The following is an 18,368-nucleotide window of genomic DNA, read 5'->3' as shown; positions in this document are numbered from 1 at the left end:
TTGATATTTGCATTAAACATATATTGAAAAGTTAATATTTTAATTTTGAAATCTTCATTTAATATAATTTTTAAACGTTAACGATTATAAATTATTGAAACTACTAAACATCTCACATTAAAATAAGTCATGGAGTAAAATTTTGTTACACAAATATGCAAATAATCATAAAATCATATAAGTAGAAACCTCTTTTAATAAATATCTATATTAAAAGTATACTATATATCTATGTTAATATAATTTAAATTTAATTATATATCATATACGATATATAAGATAGATTTTTTTGATTTATTTGTCCTAAAATAATTGCGAAAAAATAAAAATGATAGTTTGATTAATATGCACACCCTATTTATTACATAATAGTAAATGATTTCTTGGTTATTTAGTATATATACTTATTATTTTATTATTTAATAATATGCAGAAAACATAAAATAAGTAATAATATAAAATATTTATTCTGCAAAAGGTGATGATCTTAACTCAAGTCTGTATCTCTTTAATAATTTTAAATCTTAAATATTTTCTAAATTTCAGACCAAAACAAACTAACGAAATGAGAATGAATTCCAAAATCAATATTTGTATCGAGCAATAACCGAAATGAAAAAGAGACAAACAAAAAAAATTAGATGGGATGGAATTGGCACATGAACGTAAACTTTTCACGACCGTAATTAACTTTTAAATTTCTAAATCATGATATAAAACTGAGATAACATAGTTTCATTGTAACCAAATAGTATACCTGAAATTCTTCGGCCTAAACGTTAAGAACATTCTTATGCGATAAATAATTTTTTGACATATATTTTTTTGATAGGATCAGCTCATCTGTATATAAATTATTTAATTAACAAAAAGTTTTAAAAAAAAATTAAGGGCCAAAATATTATTTCTATCAAAAATATAAATTTATTTTCCATACAATATTTCTTAAATAATTTTTATATAAATTTTCTTTGTCCAAAGTGCATGTCTTATCCTAGTGCTATATAGTATAACTAGTATTACTTGATCATTGTCGTAATTTACGATCAGAAGAAATTATTATTTGAACTATTATATAAACAGTAGCACATAATAATAGAGGTTCCTACATTGAAACAAAGCAGTTGAAGAGATAAAACAGATATCATTATAAAATGGATATATGTTTGTAAAAAAAATTTAAGATAACAAAATATAAAATATAATTAAAATGATTTAGTTGATCCCTTAATTTTGTTTGATGATTTTATAATAATGTATACTTAATATAATTTGCTCTAAATTTAAATAAGATGAAAAGGTAAACTTTTAATATGCAATGTTAACATAGTAAGTTACATGCAAAAATATATGCTCGTATAAGAAAATTTCCATTCATTTAATTTTGCAGATACCTTCTAAAATAAGCTAGTATCTAACCTAAATGCGCACACCTAACTCAATCTCAAGACAAAGGAGGAGAAAGCAAAAAGAAAGTGATAATGGGAACCTGCTTCTCTTCATCATCATCATCAACGTCACGCACAAGGATGGTAGATTATTACTACGACCCTGCATTATACGATTACAACAGGGTTTTCCCACCCTGCGACGTAAACTATGTCAAAAATCTGCATCGCCAAGAAGCTCTGGCTTCTTCTTTGGTCACTTCGATGGAGGAGGAGATTAACCATCATCCCCAACCCCAAAGGCATGTTACCTTGCGTATCAAGCACGAGGAAGAAGAACCGGAGATAAAAACAGAGAACGAACCCGTAGAACCATCTAGCATGTTATGTATGATATGTATGGACGAGAAGTCTCCTTCCGACATGTTCCGAGGTAACTGCACTCACTCCTATTGCACCGAGTGCACGGTCCGTTACGTAGAGACCAAGATAGGAGAAAACGTAGCTGGAATCAAGTGTCCTGACGTGGACTGCACGCACCTGATAGAGCCAAACACATGTCGAGATCTGATTCCAAGGAATTTGATGGAGCGTTGGGACAAAGCTTTGTGCGAGTTGTTGTTCATGTCGTCGGGGAAAGTCTACTGTCCGTTTGAAAACTGCTCGGCGATGATGGTGGTGGAGGGTGGTGATGATAAAGTGACGTTGACGGAGTGTCCGTCTTGTCACAGACTGTTTTGCGCTCAGTGTAAAGTGACATGGCACGAAGGGATTGGGTGCAAGGAGTTTCAGAGAGTTGGTAACACTAAGAAGAAGTGTCGCGTAATTTTGAATGGAATATTAAACATAGCCAAAGGGAAGGAAAAGAAGAAGAATGTTGATAAATTGTTGATTCAGTTGGCTAAGAAGAAGCAGTGGAGGAGGTGTCCTAGTTGCAACTTCTACGTTGAGAAACTCGTTGGTTGTATGCATATAAGTTGCAGGTCAGGCACCTTCATCATCATCAAATCATTATATTATGAATGTTTTTAATTTGTTTATTATTTTGCTCATTGGATTATTTTTGTAGGTGTGGTTTTGAGTTTTGCTATGGTTGTGGATCAAAGTGGGGTTACCGTCACTCATGCCTAAGTACTCGGAGCTACTTTATGCGTAGCTTCTTAATTTCGTTTCTGGCAAATTAACGAGTATTCATTTGAAATATTTTTATTGACATATTTCCAAATTCCAACTGATGTTCAAGTGTAACCTGAACAAAACAGCGCACAAATTTTCAGTATACTACTAACTATCCTTTGAAATAAATATCACGAAAATGCAAACTTGTTTTCAGTTTTCACCATTACTTTAACCATTTTTTTACACATGAAAACAATAATGAAAAATAAAAGAAAATCACACAAGGAAACATAATTATAAAGAACAGCAGAGCAGAGAAACTATTTACAGACACAATTTATGTGCATTGCATAGTAACTTATTTGGTGAAGCCTCCTCCTTCATTAGTTGTTAACTTAAGATCTTCTTTCTAACACTTCCACGGAGGCTTAACGAATAACTATAAACCACACCCACTTTACCCCAACACGGCCTGGACTTGTTTTTGCTTATGTTTTAATTACTTACGGTGTGTGCGACTCATCGTGCTGGCGAGTTGTCGTGAGTGTATACGGAGACGAGCGAGTCCACAGCTCCAGCTGCAAGAAGAACCTGGTAGGGATGAAAAGCGAGGCAGCTCACTGAACCAATCTTCTGTCCCATGAAGGACGGGTAGTAGAGGATTCTTCCTAGTTGTTCTCCCTCAAGGCTAAACACTTTAATTAGCTGTTTTGCAGATCCGCTTGCGATTATTGGAGCGTGTCTGTGAACAGCTAAGGCCGTGAGTGAACCCCTGTGAGCATCAATCGTCAGATATGTGTCCCTTGATGTTCTAAGGTCTAGGAACTGTATGTCACCGGCCTGTGATGCGCTCACCACCTGAAAAAGAAAGAGGAATAATTATTGGCCTCGGGAAAGCGACAAAGAATTGAAAAACAACCGACGGTTCAGACCTTTGAGGGATCAAGTCCAGGCTGAAAACTGAGTCCAACCACTCTTTCAACTTTCTGATGAGGCCGAGTCGCAAGGACAAGCCTTCAATATGAAAATAAATGATATTAAGTGGTGCATCCAACCCAAGTTCTCATTTTCGTTATAAATTGGAGGAGTTCTTGTGTAAATTTGCAAATGAACAAAGTAACTTACGGTTCAGGCGACCGAACATCATAGAGTCTCAAAGATCCATCAGCGAAACCAGCAACAAGTTGACTCCCGTGCACTTGAGAAGCCGACTACAAAGCAGGACATTCTAAAGCGTTTAATCGATCATATAAATCCCGATATTCTAGCGTGGTTTTTATGTTATAAAGAAGAAAGCTATTCATGTCGACTTACAAGTGCTGTAACTCCGCACTCTGACTCAGAGGGAATAGATCTGACTAGCTGTTCTTTGTCAAGGTCCCAAAGTGAGACTGTTGACACCTCCCCAGAAGCATACTGTTAAATACCATTAATCCATAAATAACAATAAAAAAGGCTAAGGTAACTTGGAAAACAAAAAGAGTAAGCAATCACACACCAGACAGCCAGACTGTTGTTGCCAGTCCACAACAGCGTTCAAGTCACGTGCACCGGGCTTGTGACCCTGGATTGAAGAAAATCCGGTTACAAGCTTCTGTTTACCCTTTGTTGCATAGTTTTTCCATATCCGGACAGACCCATCACCTAAAGATAATTCCAAAAGCTAGTGTAAGACATAACTGCCATTTCTCAGCAGCTATAATCAATCAATTTGCAAACAGTGGAAAGAGTTGTGAATATTACATGACGCAACAAGGAGCAGAGAGTCGTCAAGTTCATTGACGAGGCAGAGCTTTGAAATTCCTTTGTCAGGAAAATCATGATTGTCAAAGCCATTGAGAAGAGTTCCTTCCTCATAATTCCAGACTCTGAGAGGATAATACAGTAAAGTACTCAGTGCAGTAGAGGCATCTCGATTTAAAAAAATGTCAAAAAGACTCAAATTTTAAGAACAGTTTCAAACTAATGATATATTAGACACAGATCTAATCTGATAAGGTTAACCTTAACGCAAGAAGTTGATCGAAGATCCAAATTTTAAATCTGCTCTGAAGAAACTTGCATACCTGATCCGTTCATTCTCGTCTGCAGCAACTACAATAGGAGTGAAAGGGTGAAGAAGGGCTGTCTTTGTTCCCGTTTCAAACCTTGTATCCCAGTTGGCAATAGGATTATTGTTGAGCTTGCTAATAGCTGGTCAAGTTAAAATGTTGCGAGTCAGTTCAAGTGACTAGCATAGGCACAGAAAAAATTCAGAGATAAAAGAGAAAAAAGTACTTACAAGAGTGCTGGCATTTTGCAATATGCTCAAGTGCGAATTTTTCTTTCTCTTCTCTTTTGGTATCTATCTCTTGACTATCATCAGCTTCAGAAAGAAGCGGTTTAGAAAAGTGGCCACAGCTCCAGTTGTAGATAGTTGATAATGGGAGCAAACTCCGTTCAGATCCACTGGCGCCTAAAAACGAATCAGCCAACCCTGAGTCTGGTGAACCCGTCAGGTGGGGCCTGAACTCTAACGAACAAACTCTCCTCAGTCCAGGTAGATAGTTTGTTCTCGGAGGGCTGACCGGAGGAGTCCTAAAACTTAAGGGCATATTACCTGTTGTCAACAACAGTGGAAGATCAAAACTCACAAACGGACAGCCTTCTGAATTAAGCAAAACTTCTAAAATTTTATGATCAAAAACAGCTACCTGCATGCATATCAAACCATGAGGATGAACGAGATAAGCCAGCAAGAGGAGTGTTAGATGTTGTTGCAGCTTCCCCTAATCGGCCAATGGTCTTCGAGGGTTTCGCAACAACTTGTTCGATTCCAATGATAGAAAGCACACGCCGCCCGAGACTTGCAATTCGTGGAGATGGGTCTTTAGCTAATGCAAACATAGATCGAACGCACTGCGAATAAACAGCGTTATCAAACAGTCTTTGCTGATGGACAGCTCCATTGCTGACACTGTCATGCATGATACCATCATCAGATAATGGAGATCCATGCATTAGCCCAGACGAGCTAAGAGGGCTGCTTGAGATCCTCGCCTCACGAGCAACTGGTTGGCTTTCAGTGCTAGCTCTAGTCAGAGGACTCATGTGTAAAGAAACAATCGTTGCATTCCCAGCTTCATGGAGTTTAGCGATTGAGGGGAGAGAAGTAAGCAAAGAGCTTGACTGAGGCTTCCAATATGAAGCTGCGGCTAACTTTAGGTGCTTTTTGTGGCCAAAGGCAAAACGTGCAAGAGCTGTAGAGACATTAATAACAGGGGCTTCGGGATCAAATAGAAAAAAATTAAAAGTAAGCTAGCATAAGGTTCAGATGTATATGCAGACTGAACAAAGACAGATATTTGACAATGCCCAAAACTATATATATGAACTCTCTAAACGAGGGACAATATGATTATATGGTTGTATCGACTAATAAACTATCAGTAGCTCCAACTAAAGGCAACAGATAAACTTGGCTGTCTATGTGAATGGTAATTATTAAATTCAGCAAATAAAAATCAATATGGTTTTCCATTAGGTTAGATATTTTTTTTGTTTGAAGTTAAATGACTCAAACGCTAATTAGGAACCCACAAACCCACGATCATGAATGTTCAAGAGTTGCATGCTGTGCGTACCTACAGCAACCTCTGACCGGACAAGTGGACTCCCATCTGAAACTACATCTAAGAGATTTTTAATGATAGCTTCTTCTGCTCTAATCTTTTCATCATCATCAAATTCATCTTCCAAAGAACTTTTACTTGAGCCAAACCCAATATCAAGTAAGGTACCCAGGGCAAAAACAGCAGCAGCCCTTACCTGTAAGAGAAAGTTATGGTCAGAAATTACAATGCGAAAAGAAGGATAATATACAGAATTTGAGCTTCACCTCAGGTTGGGGCTCGGAAAGAAGAGGTGCCAACTTTTTAAACGCATTTGCCTCCCTACCCATTATTTGGGCCTCCGTAAAATCTTCCCACAACTTTCCAAGACAAAGACAAAGCCATTGTAGAAACTTTTCTTGCTGAGAATCATTTGGTCTGGATAGTTCAAGGTGCCCCAGACAAACACCAATTAAATTAGCTTCAAGACATGCTTCCTGGCCTCGTCGGTGTCCGTCCAGAATGACAGATAGAACAAAAGCAGCCATAGCTCGTTGGTCTGGAATTGCATCCAAGCTATCTAGAAATCTTATGAAGTATGTATGCCCCCCATCCTTCACAAGATCAATTTGACATGACTGTAAACAAACAGAGACCAGTTAATGTTGGAATAATCCAAAGACGTAGAAAAAAGCTTAAGCAACACGACAGTGGGATGGTCAGAGATAAACAACTTAATCTGATGTCATTCAGCATTCATCTCAGAATAACTAGATGAAAAACATAATGTCTTTTCCATTAGTCACTCTCGATAAACAGCAGATACACAGTAAGAACTAAGAAGAGCCATAATAGGAACTAGCATTAATTTGTAAAACAAAACGCAGATGCATGACAGGCTACAATCCTCTTCCGATTAAACGCAAAAGACTTTACCTTATCAAGTGCAAGAATTTTTGTCCATATGAAAACAAGGATCTGTCTTAGCTCATTTGTTGTTGTTTGCAGAAGCTTCAGCACATATGGGAATATTCCAACAGACAAAGCCTAGAGGAATTTTCACTTCACGTGTAAGGACAACCAGAAATATTCTTTGTACGCCACAGGGAAATAGAGTTCAAATGTAGAAGTATACCTGATCCACGGCCCATGAACCCATATCAAGAAATCTTCCAAGAAGTACAAGAGCACGATACCGATGGCATTGGCTAAGTAACACCTGAAGCAAATCAGAGTCTATAAATACGCTATGATCGTAATCTACAAAATAATGATGGAACCTCCAGAAGGAAGCGAGGTAATGTCCCTTAACACAAATCTACTCAAAACTGTGCGAAAAATGAGAAATCAATATGTCTCTCTCTCTCTATCACACACACAACAAAAAAGGAAAAAAATACAGAGATTTAGGTTGCACCTGAAGAACAATAGGCAACTGTTCTGGTGGCTTCTTAAGCTCAGATCCATGATCAAGCCACACCTCAAAAGCTGTCAGTTGATCAGTAAAAAAAGGACTTGGCTAGAAAAAGAAAGAAGAAAGTATTATCATAACAGGCTCCATCTTATACAATTAAAAGGAAACTACGTGAGGCAAAACAAACCTCGAACTCTGTGTTTGGGTCCCGAACAAGTTGGGGAAGGCGAGAAAGGCAGATTTCAGCAGCCATGTCCCATGCATCCCTGAAAAGTAACAACTAGCTGAGGAAAAATCTAGACACGTAACCCTTTATCTAACGAAGGAATATGGTTCTTCGAGGATACCACATATGATGTTGATGCGTAGGAGGCAGCATTGGGTGAGATATTGGATTACAATTTGCGGACCGCATTATTCTCTCAGCAAGTAAGAAATTTCGGAAAAGGCTAGCGACCAACAAATCCTGTCTGAATAATCTCTGGAAAAGTTCTGCAGGGTAAAACTAACACTCATGAGGGACACTGAAAAACAAACAAATCAAGTTAAAGAGGATTGGCCTTAATACATCATGCAGAAATTTTGGAGAAATACCATGAGGAAGCACATTCCATGCAATTGTATCCGTCACTGCTGTGAAAATCCAGTTCAACTCTCCTAACAATGTCTTACGGTCATTTTGGCGGCCCGGAATCATGTCAATAAGTGATTCATCAATGATTTCTTTCAACAGAGAACGCCTGCAGAACCTGCAATCGAAAGCTTCTTATGAAAGCTGCAAGCTAAACTGAACGGCATAGTCCCACATGGACATAAATCAAACACATTCCATATAAAGTAGTTAATAGGACAGCAGCCTAGAACTGAAACTGCACAACCTCCGTAGCTGATGTTTTTGATGTTACCTCATGATGAAGCAAGAATATGTTAACTAAGACTCTATAAAGTACATTGATAAAAAACGTTTTGTAGGGAGAAAACAGACATCTGAGTACGCAAAAAAAGTGAGAGATGAATAGAGGATTTACCATTTCAAAGCCATTTTAATGGGTGTGGTGAGGCAAGCAGTAAAAACATCAGCTGGAAATTCAACGCTCTGAGGAAGTGTCTCATGTACATCACAAGCAGCAAGTAGAATGCAGTCTCTTGAGGATCCAGAGGAACCAGAAGAACCCCAATCATGAAGCTGCCATAAATAAATGAATTTTCATCAATTTATGGAGCGCCAATTGCAGAACCAAGTTTTAAACTCGACCGTCGGATGCGTAACATGAGTAAAGTGGTTGCTTCCTTTACCTCAGCGAAGGCATTAAGAATCATCCTAGCAGCAGAGCAGTCAAAAACGTAGATGGACGGTGTCTTCAACCAGGAATCAAGCTCACTGATTGGCAATGGAATGTACTGCGTATAATGCTGCTCAAGCACGAGATCAATCAGTACGTGGTAGCAGACGAAAAGTAAGAAGAACATGGTAGACAAAAAAAAAGAAAAAGCTAGCAAAAAACATACCTTGTTGAATACCCAGATTTCACCATTAGCTGTAGGCTTTGGCACACCATGCCCGTTATAATGGAATAGAACTCTCTCGGTCTTTGCATATTTCCGACAAGTCAAGCACAGCTTCCTAACTTCATCGAGCGTCGGATCTAACTGAACCTTATATCGGGCCTAGGATAGAGATAACACCACAAAATGAAAAACGTAAATTGACAAAAATAACAAATAAGGTTGCAGGGAAATAAATAATCACCCTTGGTTGCCATCTCTCATACTGAGTGCTCAGATTTTTTCCAATAGCTTCGAGAGCTTTTGGCGGGGCCATCGAAAATGGATCTGCCATCAAATAAAAGAGAAGGAAAAAAACAGTTATCTCAACAACGAAAAAGTATAAACACACAAAAGAAAGAGTGTAATAGGGTTGAGATGGCAGAAGGTTAAACCTATCCAAGCCTCGATTCTAGCACACGGAGATATCTTAATAACATCCGGCGGATCAACAGTAATGTTCAAACACAGTACTAGAGCTACACATCCTGTTTTCATCTGCAAAGACGAAGAATTAAAATTCAGCAAATAACATGAGATTTGCAAACGGATTCAATAAATGCCTCGTTTGCTGTGACATTTATCACCCAACCTAGTGTACACTAGCAGATAATGTAGTTGTTCTATAATCCTCTTTCATCCTCCACAAGCTATACTCTAGATACGATAACTTACTCGCTCTTTAAGCCGCCATTTGGGAGCCAATGCAATGCCATCGGAAGTCCCCAAGGGAGCAGAAGCCTCGGATGCGTTGTGTCTAACTTCTCGAAGCACGATAGTCTGAGGCAAGTAAGCCATACTGGTGGCTGTGGCGGTGGCGTCTCTCTCCTCCGTGCCATTTCCGTAGATACTGCTCGTGGCGGCCTCGGAATCTTTCCTCCGCGAAGGGACTGACGAATCACCGTGAGCGGAAGAGGAGACACAGTCTTCGTCGTCTTCGTTGTAGCGGTGATTGGAGGCCAAAGAAACGGAAGATTGCGAGAACCGAGATACCATCAAGTCTCCTAATGCCATCCAAATCGGAAGACCACGCCGGAATAAACCAAAATCAAATCCTCAGCCCTAGACTATTCGTTCGGATTGGGGAAAGCTAGATCAGTCAACAAGGAGGAAGCTGAATCAATCAGTAAAGCCGCTGGTGCAGCGGCGTAAGAGGAGAGAATCCAGCTCGAACCTCAGGTGGACAGAGAAGCGGTGGAGAGGAAACCCTAGGAATCGAGGTGGCGGCGATTGGGAGGGGAAACGGAGGCGCGTTAAGCAAGTGGTGGCGGCAGTGGATGCGAAAACTGGGATTTAGTTTTTTTTAAGAGAGACAAAGGGGAAAGTCTTCAAAAATGAATTTGCGTTCTCTCTCTCTCTCTCTCTCTCTCTCTCCCCTTTCCGTTTTGAAATTTACTTTTAACCCTCTTGATGCAGAACTAAACCGAGGATAACCAGCTGGTGGGTGGTATTATTCATGTCCTTGACCTTTTGCTCCTTTGTTGTTCAAATAAAAGATGGGAGCAGTTGATATTGATTACCTTGGTTGTATTGTATGGCTGTTATGTTGATTAACCATCTCTTTTATAGTGTTTTAGTAGTTTTATATATAGTAAGTTTTCTTCAACGGTTTTATTTCCCGCGGATTCTGTGAGTTAAGTTTCCGTTATATCCGGTTTTCCTTTTTTTACTTTATTTGAACTAGTTTTTGAATTAGTGAAACTTTGGATGAAAAATAATTACAAAATAATTTTATTATCATTTAATTTTTATGATATAATAAATATATTTATATATGTGAAAACTTAAAATTTAATTTTTTCTGATAATAAATTCTAAATATCTACACTATTTTTTTTTGTCATCAAATATTTACACTATTTATTGACAATAATTATAACTAAAATTGGTTGAAACTTATAGTGAATTAGTGAAATGTTGATGAAAAAAATCACAACATCTAATTTTTATGATATATATTAAATATATATATATTTGTGTGTGAAAAAATAAAATTTAAATATACTTTTCAAAAGATTAAAAAAATATCTCTTCAATGCATATTTTATTAATTAATAGTAACATTTTTTAAATATTTAAACTATTTATTGACAATATATTGGTTGAAATCTATAAGAAAATATTTATTTTATCCTTAAAATTATGATTATACATTTAATTATTATTAATATGTGTGATTTTCTTTTAAAAAATATCTTTGTAAAATTAAGTGAGTAATTACTTATACCAAAATATCATGAAGTAAAAAGTCTTATTATTGGTCACAACTTTTGTTAGCCCATTATGGAAAGTTGGGCTAGGCCTATATCCTCTTCAATTTCCTAAAGTCCAAAGCCTTTAAGCAAAGTTTATGAAACTAATAATTGTTAGTTCCGCAATCCACATCAGCTATTTAACATATCTACGTGTCAAAATATAATTGGCCGTTATAGTGATGTAAAAGAAACGAATCGGTGATAGAGAAAAGCTTCAACTTCCTCCGATCTCGGCGAGAGAGAGAGAGAATGGATCAGATCTTGAACAAAGTGGGATCGTACTGGCTAGGGAAGAAGGCGAACAAGCAGCTCGATTCCGTCGGTGACGATATCAACGTACCTCTCCTTCCTTTTATCCGATGCTCTTTGAGAATTTTGATTTCATCTTTTGTTTGATGGATCTACGGTTATTTAGATCATTGTGTCGCATGTTGATATGATTGTATAAGAATTTACTGCAATTCTCCGACTTTGAGACCGTTTATAGTATTATTAGGTGAATCGCTGTGTAGGAGGAGGAAGATTTTAAGAGTAGATAAAACTATTATTAGAGATTTTTCAATTTTATATTTGATAATCCTCTCTCGTTGACTATGTCATGTTAATGATAGTGATTCTCATTTTCAAGTTATGTTCTTTGAGTTTCTCCAAAGCATGATTAAACCTTACCTGTTAGTTTACTAATAACGTTTTTATTTTCTTTCAGTCTCTGTCTACTAGCATCGAAGGAGGAACAAAATGGCTTGTGAACAAAATCAAAGGTCGGTTCTTTTTGTGTGTGTGTACTCATTCTTGCTGTTTACATTCAAGAAGGAGTTACTAAAGGGAGTTTTATTTGCCTGTGGTATCAGGGAAGATGCAGAAGCCATTACCCGAGTTACTAAAGGAGTTTGGTTTACCTGTTGGGATCTTTCCACGCGACGCAACCAACTACGAGTTCAATGAACAGACTAGGAAACTCACCGTCTTCATCCCAACGATCTGCGAAGTCGGCTACAAAGACTCATCGGTCTTGAGGTTCACCACGACGGTTACGGGGTTTTTGGAGAAAGGAAAGCTAGCTGATGTTGAAGGGATGAAAACGAAAGTCATGATTTGGGTTAAAGTCACGAGCATCTCTGCTGACTCTTCAAAGGTGCATTTCACGGCAGGGATGAAGAAAAGCAGAAGCCGTGATGCTTATGAGGTTTTGAGAGACGGCGTTGAGATTGATAAGTTCTAGCTCTCTGTTTCTGTGTGATGCTTCTATCTTCCCTTGTGTTTCCAGCTTTATATGTCTTTTTTTTAATCTGTCTTTGTATATGCAATTAACTCTGGTGTTCATGAATCTCATGAATTGAATTGGTATCAATATTCAAAGTTACATAGAGCTTACAATAGCAACTGCAAGAATAAGAGAAACAGAGGAGTGTACACATGTGATTCGCAAGCTTTATTCAGTGACCTTCTCATCTTTGCCTTTTGGTGCATTGGTCTCTGTTCCTTTTGGAGCGTTAAGCTCCTCCCAAGCTTCGATCCAAGTGACCATTCTATCTGCAAGCTTGATGAAGTAAGGATCCACCTTCCCGAGCTTCTCTTTCACTAGCTTAGCCAGCTCAATGTAGCATTGCTGCACTGAATCACATTCTTTAGGAAGAGTCACTGATTGAAAGAAAGGTATGGCCTCTTCCTGCCAGAAGATTCCGTTGTATTCCTTTCTCAGGTTCACGAATGGGTTGCTGGCTTTGCTGTGCCATATGTAAGGCAAACCAGTCTTCACTCCCCATCCCATATGGTCACATATCACCTGCATTTGTGGTTCAACCATTGAACAAAAAGCAATGAATAAGAGTTGCTTTTGACCAGCCTAGCTAGTGGTTTATACATTTACCTTGACACACCAACCAGCCCACATGTCATCGTAGCGTCCTATTGGCTGCCCATCACCCATGAGTCCAAAATACATAGCTGGACCAATCAGCTCTCGGTCAAAAGCAAGGTTCATACCACACATAGGGAAGAGAGTTCCTTTAGGAATGGTCATGACCGCATCAACATACCTGCATACAACCAATAAGCATTGCTTTCATCTTTAGAGCTTTCAAAATAAGATAGGCATAACAAAATTGGTAGCTGAATTGAAAGATAAACTTTCCTGAAGTTTCTTTCAAGAGGCTTCACAAGCTGAGTGGGAGCATCATAGTCGGGAATGTTGAGCCAAAGGCCATGAGAGACCGCGGTTATGGCTCCTTCACGCATGCTAAAAGGGTATCCACGAACAAAGTCTGCCCCATCTCCGTATGGATCATAGAGTGTGTTAAAGAAGTGCGGAGTTGATGGAGATAAGAGGTTCTTGATATGCTGCTCAAGTGCATTGATATCTTTTCCAGATGGATCCTTCGCAACCTATATTGCACAGTTATTGTCAGCTTTGATTGGTGTAGATGTATTTCTAAAGAGAGGGGCACTTACAAAGCAATCATCATCAATGGTGTAGATGTACTTCTTCTTGGAGACCATGTAACCAAAGCAACGACAAGCAGAGTCTTTAAAGGAAATGCAAGAAGACTTGGGACCCAAGATTCTGTTAATGTCGTTCCTGTTGTAGAGCTCGTAGTCAAACCCTTTTGGAATGTTGATGGTTCTTGAAGGATCACCATCTTGAACGATGATCAGATGGTATTGTTCGAAGAAAGGTCGCCACATCTCGAGGAAGTCTAGGTTTCGAATCGTTGGTATCACGATGTCTAGCTCATCTTTCAGCATTGGGGTGGGTTTCATTGAAGAATACAGCTGCGACATTTCAAATGAATAGGGAGAGAAAGAGTACGCTTAAGCACAAAGAAGCAAAGACAAGAGGAGAGATGTACGGTAATGAGGATGAGTTCTTTGGTACTTATAAAGAGACGTCACGTTTAAACTGTAACGAAGTGTAAACTGTAAAGTAGTAACTCTCGTGTTCTTATATGCCAAAACGTACTTCCATGTTTCTTATTTTGCAGGAGCAAGAAGGATATTCATGTTTTATATCACATACAGATTCACGACTCTCACCCACTCTAACTCTCTAGGCCCTAATCACGTGATCATCCATGTTACATTACATAGAGAAACCTGTGGAACATTGTTAGAACAAACTAATGTTTTTACACCAAAAAAAAACTAATGGTCTAAAGATTAGTCTAGACGGCAAATCCCACTTATAGGTGAAACAATTTTCTTAAAATTTGATTTATTCCAGTTAAATCGGTTTAAACCATTTTAAATGAGTTTAAATTTATTTAAATTAATTTAATTTGTTTAAATTTATTAAGTCAAACAATAATTTTAGTGCAAATCCACCAATTTTCTAAAAATATTTTGTGTAAGTAATTTTTATAATTCATCAAAATAATTTTGTAATTCAACAAAAAAAAATTAAATTTCCAAATGTAAATATAAAATAAATCAAATATTTAACGCTTAAGTCCTAAATTATCCCACTGGTCACTAATTTTCTACGAAATGCTTTGACGATTTCTTAAACATTGGAACAAACACAGATAGATTGTACTGAAATGTTTATAACATAATACTTTTGTTTAACTTTGTATAGAGAAGAACACGAGTTTACAAAAAATAGCTGGGAAGAACGTGGAGAAATCTAAATGAGAAGTAAGAACTACATGGTTAAATGATCATTACAATCTCGGAAACAAAACACTTACACGGCCACACACCTAAACATTTCACAACGACCGCCCAAAGATCCAACCAAAACAACTGAAACCAAACGTAGCAGAAAGACAACATTGAAGATTTTAAAACTAAATAATCTAAGAAGAAGAAAACATCCGTTTGATTCCAGTTTTCTGCTCTGTTGTCAGCCTAGAAGGGAACTTAATGTTGAATTTGATTCTCAGGTTTCCTTTCCTTGATGGATCTTTAGGAATCGGCATGCCTTCGCCTTTCACAACCTCTTCATAGGAAGGGCTGATCACGTTGTTGACCGGAACCGTTAGCGTTCTCCCATCCAAAGTAGTGACCTGAGCAGTGTAGCCTGTGAGTGCTTCCACGAGAGGGATCTTTTGCGTGATCACAAGGTCGTTCCCGTCTCTCTTGAACACAGCATGTGGCTTCTCATCAACTATGAATACAAGATCTGATGGTATGATTCCTCGCTGCTCGTTGCCTTTCTCAGGGAAGGTTATCTTTGTTCCTTTCTTCCATCCCGGTTTGATTTCTATCGTCAAGATCTCTTCGACCGTTGAGGGTCTCCTGCATTGGAACATAATTCACATAACTTAATGTTCATGCGTCATGAGTCCAACAGAATCTATAGTGGCTAAAGACTAGTTTCTAGCATACTGAAACAACACAAGTCAAGATGAACACCAGGTCTAGGATTTTGAACCAAACCGAATTTCGGTTAGAAGTTTGGTTCGATTCGGTACGTTTTCTAAAAACTTCGGGGTTTTCGGTTCGGCAATCGGTTACTTCAGTTTTCTTATTTAATAAAACGAAAATTATACCCAAACCATACCAAACACTGAACCGAACTAACCAAATTTCCAACTGAACTAACCGAATTTAACCGAACTTATCCCAAACTTTAACAAAATTAAACCAAAATCTAACAGAAATCAAAAACTTTGGTACGTTTTCGCTATCCGGAACTGGGTTAATTCGGTAAGATTTATGTTGAGCCAAACTAACCGAACCGAATAACCCGAACTAATCCAACCCGCATGCCTAATGAACACTACCCAGTCTCGACCTCTAAGTAAAACTTTGTAAGAAAATCAATGTTTTGGAACTTAAATCTATAAGGAGGTAGTTTCTTAAACATTAATGCATAGCAATGTATGTGAAAATTAGAGGCCTAGCTAAAAAGTTGAAGGAAGTACCCGAAGGAATCAATAACGTCCCGAGAGATTTTCATCTTCTTAGTGGTTCCTTTATACAAATCCTCCAAACTACAAGGAAGTTGTCTCTCTATAGGAGCAGCTTTCCTCGGTGGAGCAGCGTTAGAGGCTTCTCCTTTAGCTGACCTACTATAAGAAGAGAAAACTTCCTCAGGGAACGGGAACGGTGAGTCACCAAAGGGTCTCGAGCTTCCAAAGAACTCCGAGAAGATGTCGTCAGCGCTTCTACCGTTGAACCGGAACGAAGCTCCTCCGTTTGAACCACCCGGAAACCCGCCCGCACCGGGAGGCGGAGCCTGGCTGTTTAGACCTTCTTCTCCGTATTGATCGTAAATGGCTCGTTTTTGAGGATCGCTCAATACCTTGAGACAATGCAACCAATTAAAACATCATTAGAACAGATCATCAATGGTTTTGTCCCCAAAAAGTTTTGAAATTTGGTAATGAATCAGAGAAGTGAATTGAGGAACTAACGAAACTGCTCAAATAAAAATTCCTATAAAAAATGGAACTTTGCTTGCATATGTAATAAAAATTCGAGTTGTGTAAGAGAATATTTACATCGTAAGCTTCGGAGATCTGCTTGAATTTGGCTTCGGCTTCTTTTTTGCTGTTAGGGTTCTTGTCGGGATGCCATTTCATGGCGAGTTTACGATAAGCTTTCTTCAAATCTTCATCTTTCGCGTTCCGATCAACTTGAAGAACCTTGTAATAATCGACACCCATTGCTCTTCCTTCGTTCTCAACTCGATCTTCTTCAATTAAAACTTAACTCGATCATGTTGTACGGGTCCGGTATTTTACAAGACACATGACAATTTATCTCCGAGCGGTTCTGTTATTTGTTCTTTGCCGCCGGTTAATCTGGTTCGGTTTGACTTACATACTTTACACCAAGCTCAACCGAATACACTTAGCTATTCATTATTTGGCCCATATGTATGATTGCTTGGCCCATATGTAGTATTATTTGGCCCATATCTATTATTATTTATTACTCTTATTCGTTCTTAGCCGGTCTTTCGGTTAGTATGACACATGGCAAACTACGATTGGCTACAGAAGCACTCTGTATGACAAATGGCGCAATACAATTGGCAAAATATCATAAATGTAAATCTTCCTCAGCAAGAAAAATATCCAAAAACATAAAAGTTAATTAAATTTCATTTAGAAAAGAAAAGTTAGAGATGACGACGACACTTCTTCTTCCTCAACCAAACCGTATCTTCAAGCCACTACTAGTACCAAACCAACGCCTCCGAAAACCGTACAGATTACCAGTGATCTCCGCCGTATCCGGTCAGCAGCTGGTAACTTCCGGCGAGGTCCGGGCGGTGGAGCCGAGAGAAGCAAAAACGTTGGTATCGTCGGAGGGATACGTGCTGTTAGACGTGAGGCCGTCGTGGGAAAGAGAAAAGGCACATGTGAAAGGATCCTTACACGTGCCACTGTTCGTGGAGGATCCAGACAATGGGCCGATCACGCTGCTGAAGAAATGGATCCATTTGGGATATATTGGGCTTTGGACGGGCCAGAGATTCACCATGTTTAATGACGAATTTACCCTCCAAGTTGTAGAGGCTTTCCCGGACAAGAAGAGTAAAGTGCTCGTCGCGTGCGGTGAAGGACTCAGGTAATAAGGCCTGGTGCATTTTAGTTTTTCACACTGACTCCGGTTTAGTATAGATTTGAGATAAACTTACCAAACTTAGATTTGAGATAGACTTCGGTTTTGTTTGGTTAATGTAAGTGTTTTTTTTCGCAATTTCAGGTCGTTGATGGCAATATCTAAGCTGCACAGAGAAGGTTACAAAAGTTTAGGATGGTTAACCGGAGGGTTTAACAGAGCAACCGAAGGAGATTTTCCAGAGATTGAAGGACCAGAAGAGCTTCGGTTTGCAACTATAGGTGGCGCATCATACTACTTCCTCAAACTACTTGTATTGTTGCCGAATTTTGGCAAAGAGAGCCGTTGAATTTCCTAAATAAGAATGAAATATTGTTATTTTCTCGTAAAAAATGTGCCCGGTTTACACATTGAACCCGTTACGGCGTTGTTTTATTGTTATATTACAAGAATCATGTTGCTTCGGACAGATTGTCTTCCGACAAAATAGCCAATGACGTTTACACCCGAAAACCATCTGGCACTATTGTCTTATTCCGACGTA

At 38.4% G+C, this 18,368-nt stretch overlaps 6 protein-coding genes across 6 annotated transcripts; 3 read left to right on the top strand and 3 right to left on the bottom strand.

Annotated features, from left to right (window-relative positions):
- Positions 1 to 885: 885 nt before the first annotated feature.
- LOC111215959 (E3 ubiquitin-protein ligase RSL1-like) lies at positions 886 to 2,939 on the top strand. The gene has a single exon (XM_022720217.2). It carries the CDS (start codon positions 1,482 to 1,484, stop codon positions 2,418 to 2,420), a length of 939 nt encoding a protein of 312 aa, XP_022575938.2. The 5' UTR covers positions 886 to 1,481; the 3' UTR covers positions 2,421 to 2,939.
- Positions 2,703 to 10,430, bottom strand: LOC106400787 (regulatory-associated protein of TOR 1). Its single transcript, XM_048780043.1, has 23 exons — positions 9,732 to 10,430; positions 9,452 to 9,554; positions 9,262 to 9,344; positions 9,021 to 9,179; positions 8,808 to 8,924; positions 8,540 to 8,697; positions 8,106 to 8,260; positions 7,859 to 8,003; positions 7,699 to 7,777; positions 7,515 to 7,616; positions 7,233 to 7,316; positions 7,034 to 7,144; positions 6,385 to 6,735; positions 6,131 to 6,314; positions 5,201 to 5,746; positions 4,789 to 5,106; positions 4,574 to 4,700; positions 4,251 to 4,375; positions 4,006 to 4,151; positions 3,822 to 3,923; positions 3,633 to 3,718; positions 3,440 to 3,521; positions 2,703 to 3,365 (listed from the first exon to the last, which is right to left on the bottom strand). Exons 1-23 carry the CDS (start codon positions 10,068 to 10,070, stop codon positions 3,027 to 3,029), a joined length of 4,041 nt encoding a protein of 1,346 aa, XP_048636000.1. The 5' UTR covers positions 10,071 to 10,430; the 3' UTR covers positions 2,703 to 3,026.
- Positions 10,431 to 11,436: 1,006 nt separating this feature from the next.
- LOC111206509 (uncharacterized protein At5g01610-like) lies at positions 11,437 to 12,674 on the top strand. The gene is made up of 3 exons (XM_022703532.2): positions 11,437 to 11,647; positions 12,018 to 12,072; positions 12,163 to 12,674. Exons 1-3 carry the CDS (start codon positions 11,561 to 11,563, stop codon positions 12,531 to 12,533), a joined length of 513 nt encoding a protein of 170 aa, XP_022559253.2. The 5' UTR covers positions 11,437 to 11,560; the 3' UTR covers positions 12,534 to 12,674.
- Positions 12,626 to 14,167, bottom strand: LOC111215809 (UDP-arabinopyranose mutase 3). The gene is made up of 4 exons (XM_022719902.2): positions 13,763 to 14,167; positions 13,446 to 13,696; positions 13,182 to 13,350; positions 12,626 to 13,097 (listed from the first exon to the last, which is right to left on the bottom strand). Exons 1-4 carry the CDS (start codon positions 14,090 to 14,092, stop codon positions 12,744 to 12,746), a joined length of 1,104 nt encoding a protein of 367 aa, XP_022575623.2. The 5' UTR covers positions 14,093 to 14,167; the 3' UTR covers positions 12,626 to 12,743.
- A 746-nt stretch (positions 14,168 to 14,913) lies between these two features.
- On the bottom strand, positions 14,914 to 17,049 carry LOC111215808 (dnaJ homolog subfamily B member 1). Its single transcript, XM_022719901.2, has 3 exons — positions 16,756 to 17,049; positions 16,177 to 16,556; positions 14,914 to 15,547 (listed from the first exon to the last, which is right to left on the bottom strand). Exons 1-3 carry the CDS (start codon positions 16,918 to 16,920, stop codon positions 15,106 to 15,108), a joined length of 987 nt encoding a protein of 328 aa, XP_022575622.2. The 5' UTR covers positions 16,921 to 17,049; the 3' UTR covers positions 14,914 to 15,105.
- A 224-nt stretch (positions 17,050 to 17,273) lies between these two features.
- Positions 17,274 to 18,293, top strand: LOC111198076 (rhodanese-like domain-containing protein 10). The gene is made up of 2 exons (XM_022719900.2): positions 17,274 to 17,830; positions 17,969 to 18,293. The coding sequence occupies exons 1-2, from the start codon at positions 17,385 to 17,387 to the stop codon at positions 18,171 to 18,173; spliced, it is 651 nt and encodes a 216-aa protein (XP_022575621.1). The 5' UTR covers positions 17,274 to 17,384; the 3' UTR covers positions 18,174 to 18,293.
- The last annotated feature ends 75 nt before the right edge of the window (positions 18,294 to 18,368 follow it).

The sequence above is a fragment of the Brassica napus genome, chromosome A5 (genome assembly GCF_020379485.1).
Source record: "Brassica napus cultivar Da-Ae chromosome A5, Da-Ae, whole genome shotgun sequence".
In the NCBI taxonomy this organism is placed as follows: domain Eukaryota; kingdom Viridiplantae; phylum Streptophyta; class Magnoliopsida; order Brassicales; family Brassicaceae; genus Brassica; species Brassica napus.
The sequence above is the reverse complement of the archived record's forward strand: the minus strand, read 5'-3'. Positions and strand labels throughout refer to the sequence as shown.

What these genes read in the sequence shown, in the direction of transcription:
- LOC111215959 (XM_022720217.2), top strand. Translation starts at nt 1,482, where the DNA reads ATGGGAACCTGCTTCTCTTCATCATCATCATCAACGTCACGCACAAGG.
- LOC106400787 (XM_048780043.1), bottom strand. Translation starts at nt 10,070, where the DNA reads ATGGCATTAGGAGACTTGATGGTATCTCGGTTCTCGCAATCTTCCGTT. An exon ending in ATGGAATGTGCTTCCTCATG is followed by an intron (nt 8,004 to 8,105) that starts GTATTTCTCCAA and finishes TTTACCCTGCAG; the next exon opens with AACTTTTCCAGAGATTATTC. An exon ending in AAATTCTTGCACTTGATAAG is followed by an intron (nt 6,736 to 7,033) that starts GTAAAGTCTTTT and finishes GTTTGTTTACAG; the next exon opens with TCATGTCAAATTGATCTTGT.
- LOC111206509 (XM_022703532.2), top strand. Translation starts at nt 11,561, where the DNA reads ATGGATCAGATCTTGAACAAAGTGGGATCGTACTGGCTAGGGAAGAAG. An exon ending in CCGTCGGTGACGATATCAAC is followed by an intron (nt 11,648 to 12,017) that starts GTACCTCTCCTT and finishes ATTTTCTTTCAG; the next exon opens with TCTCTGTCTACTAGCATCGA. An exon ending in GCTTGTGAACAAAATCAAAG is followed by an intron (nt 12,073 to 12,162) that starts GTCGGTTCTTTT and finishes CTGTGGTATCAG; the next exon opens with GGAAGATGCAGAAGCCATTA.
- LOC111215809 (XM_022719902.2), bottom strand. Translation starts at nt 14,092, where the DNA reads ATGTCGCAGCTGTATTCTTCAATGAAACCCACCCCAATGCTGAAAGAT. An exon ending in CCATTGATGATGATTGCTTT is followed by an intron (nt 13,697 to 13,762) that starts GTAAGTGCCCCT and finishes TGTGCAATATAG; the next exon opens with GTTGCGAAGGATCCATCTGG. An exon ending in GGGCTGGTTGGTGTGTCAAG is followed by an intron (nt 13,098 to 13,181) that starts GTAAATGTATAA and finishes CCACAAATGCAG; the next exon opens with GTGATATGTGACCATATGGG.
- LOC111215808 (XM_022719901.2), bottom strand. Translation starts at nt 16,920, where the DNA reads ATGGGTGTCGATTATTACAAGGTTCTTCAAGTTGATCGGAACGCGAAA. An exon ending in AGATCTCCGAAGCTTACGAT is followed by an intron (nt 16,557 to 16,755) that starts GTAAATATTCTC and finishes CATTGTCTCAAG; the next exon opens with GTATTGAGCGATCCTCAAAA. An exon ending in GACGTTATTGATTCCTTCGG is followed by an intron (nt 15,548 to 16,176) that starts GTACTTCCTTCA and finishes GTTCCAATGCAG; the next exon opens with GAGACCCTCAACGGTCGAAG.
- LOC111198076 (XM_022719900.2), top strand. Translation starts at nt 17,385, where the DNA reads ATGACGACGACACTTCTTCTTCCTCAACCAAACCGTATCTTCAAGCCA. An exon ending in GCGTGCGGTGAAGGACTCAG is followed by an intron (nt 17,831 to 17,968) that starts GTAATAAGGCCT and finishes TCGCAATTTCAG; the next exon opens with GTCGTTGATGGCAATATCTA.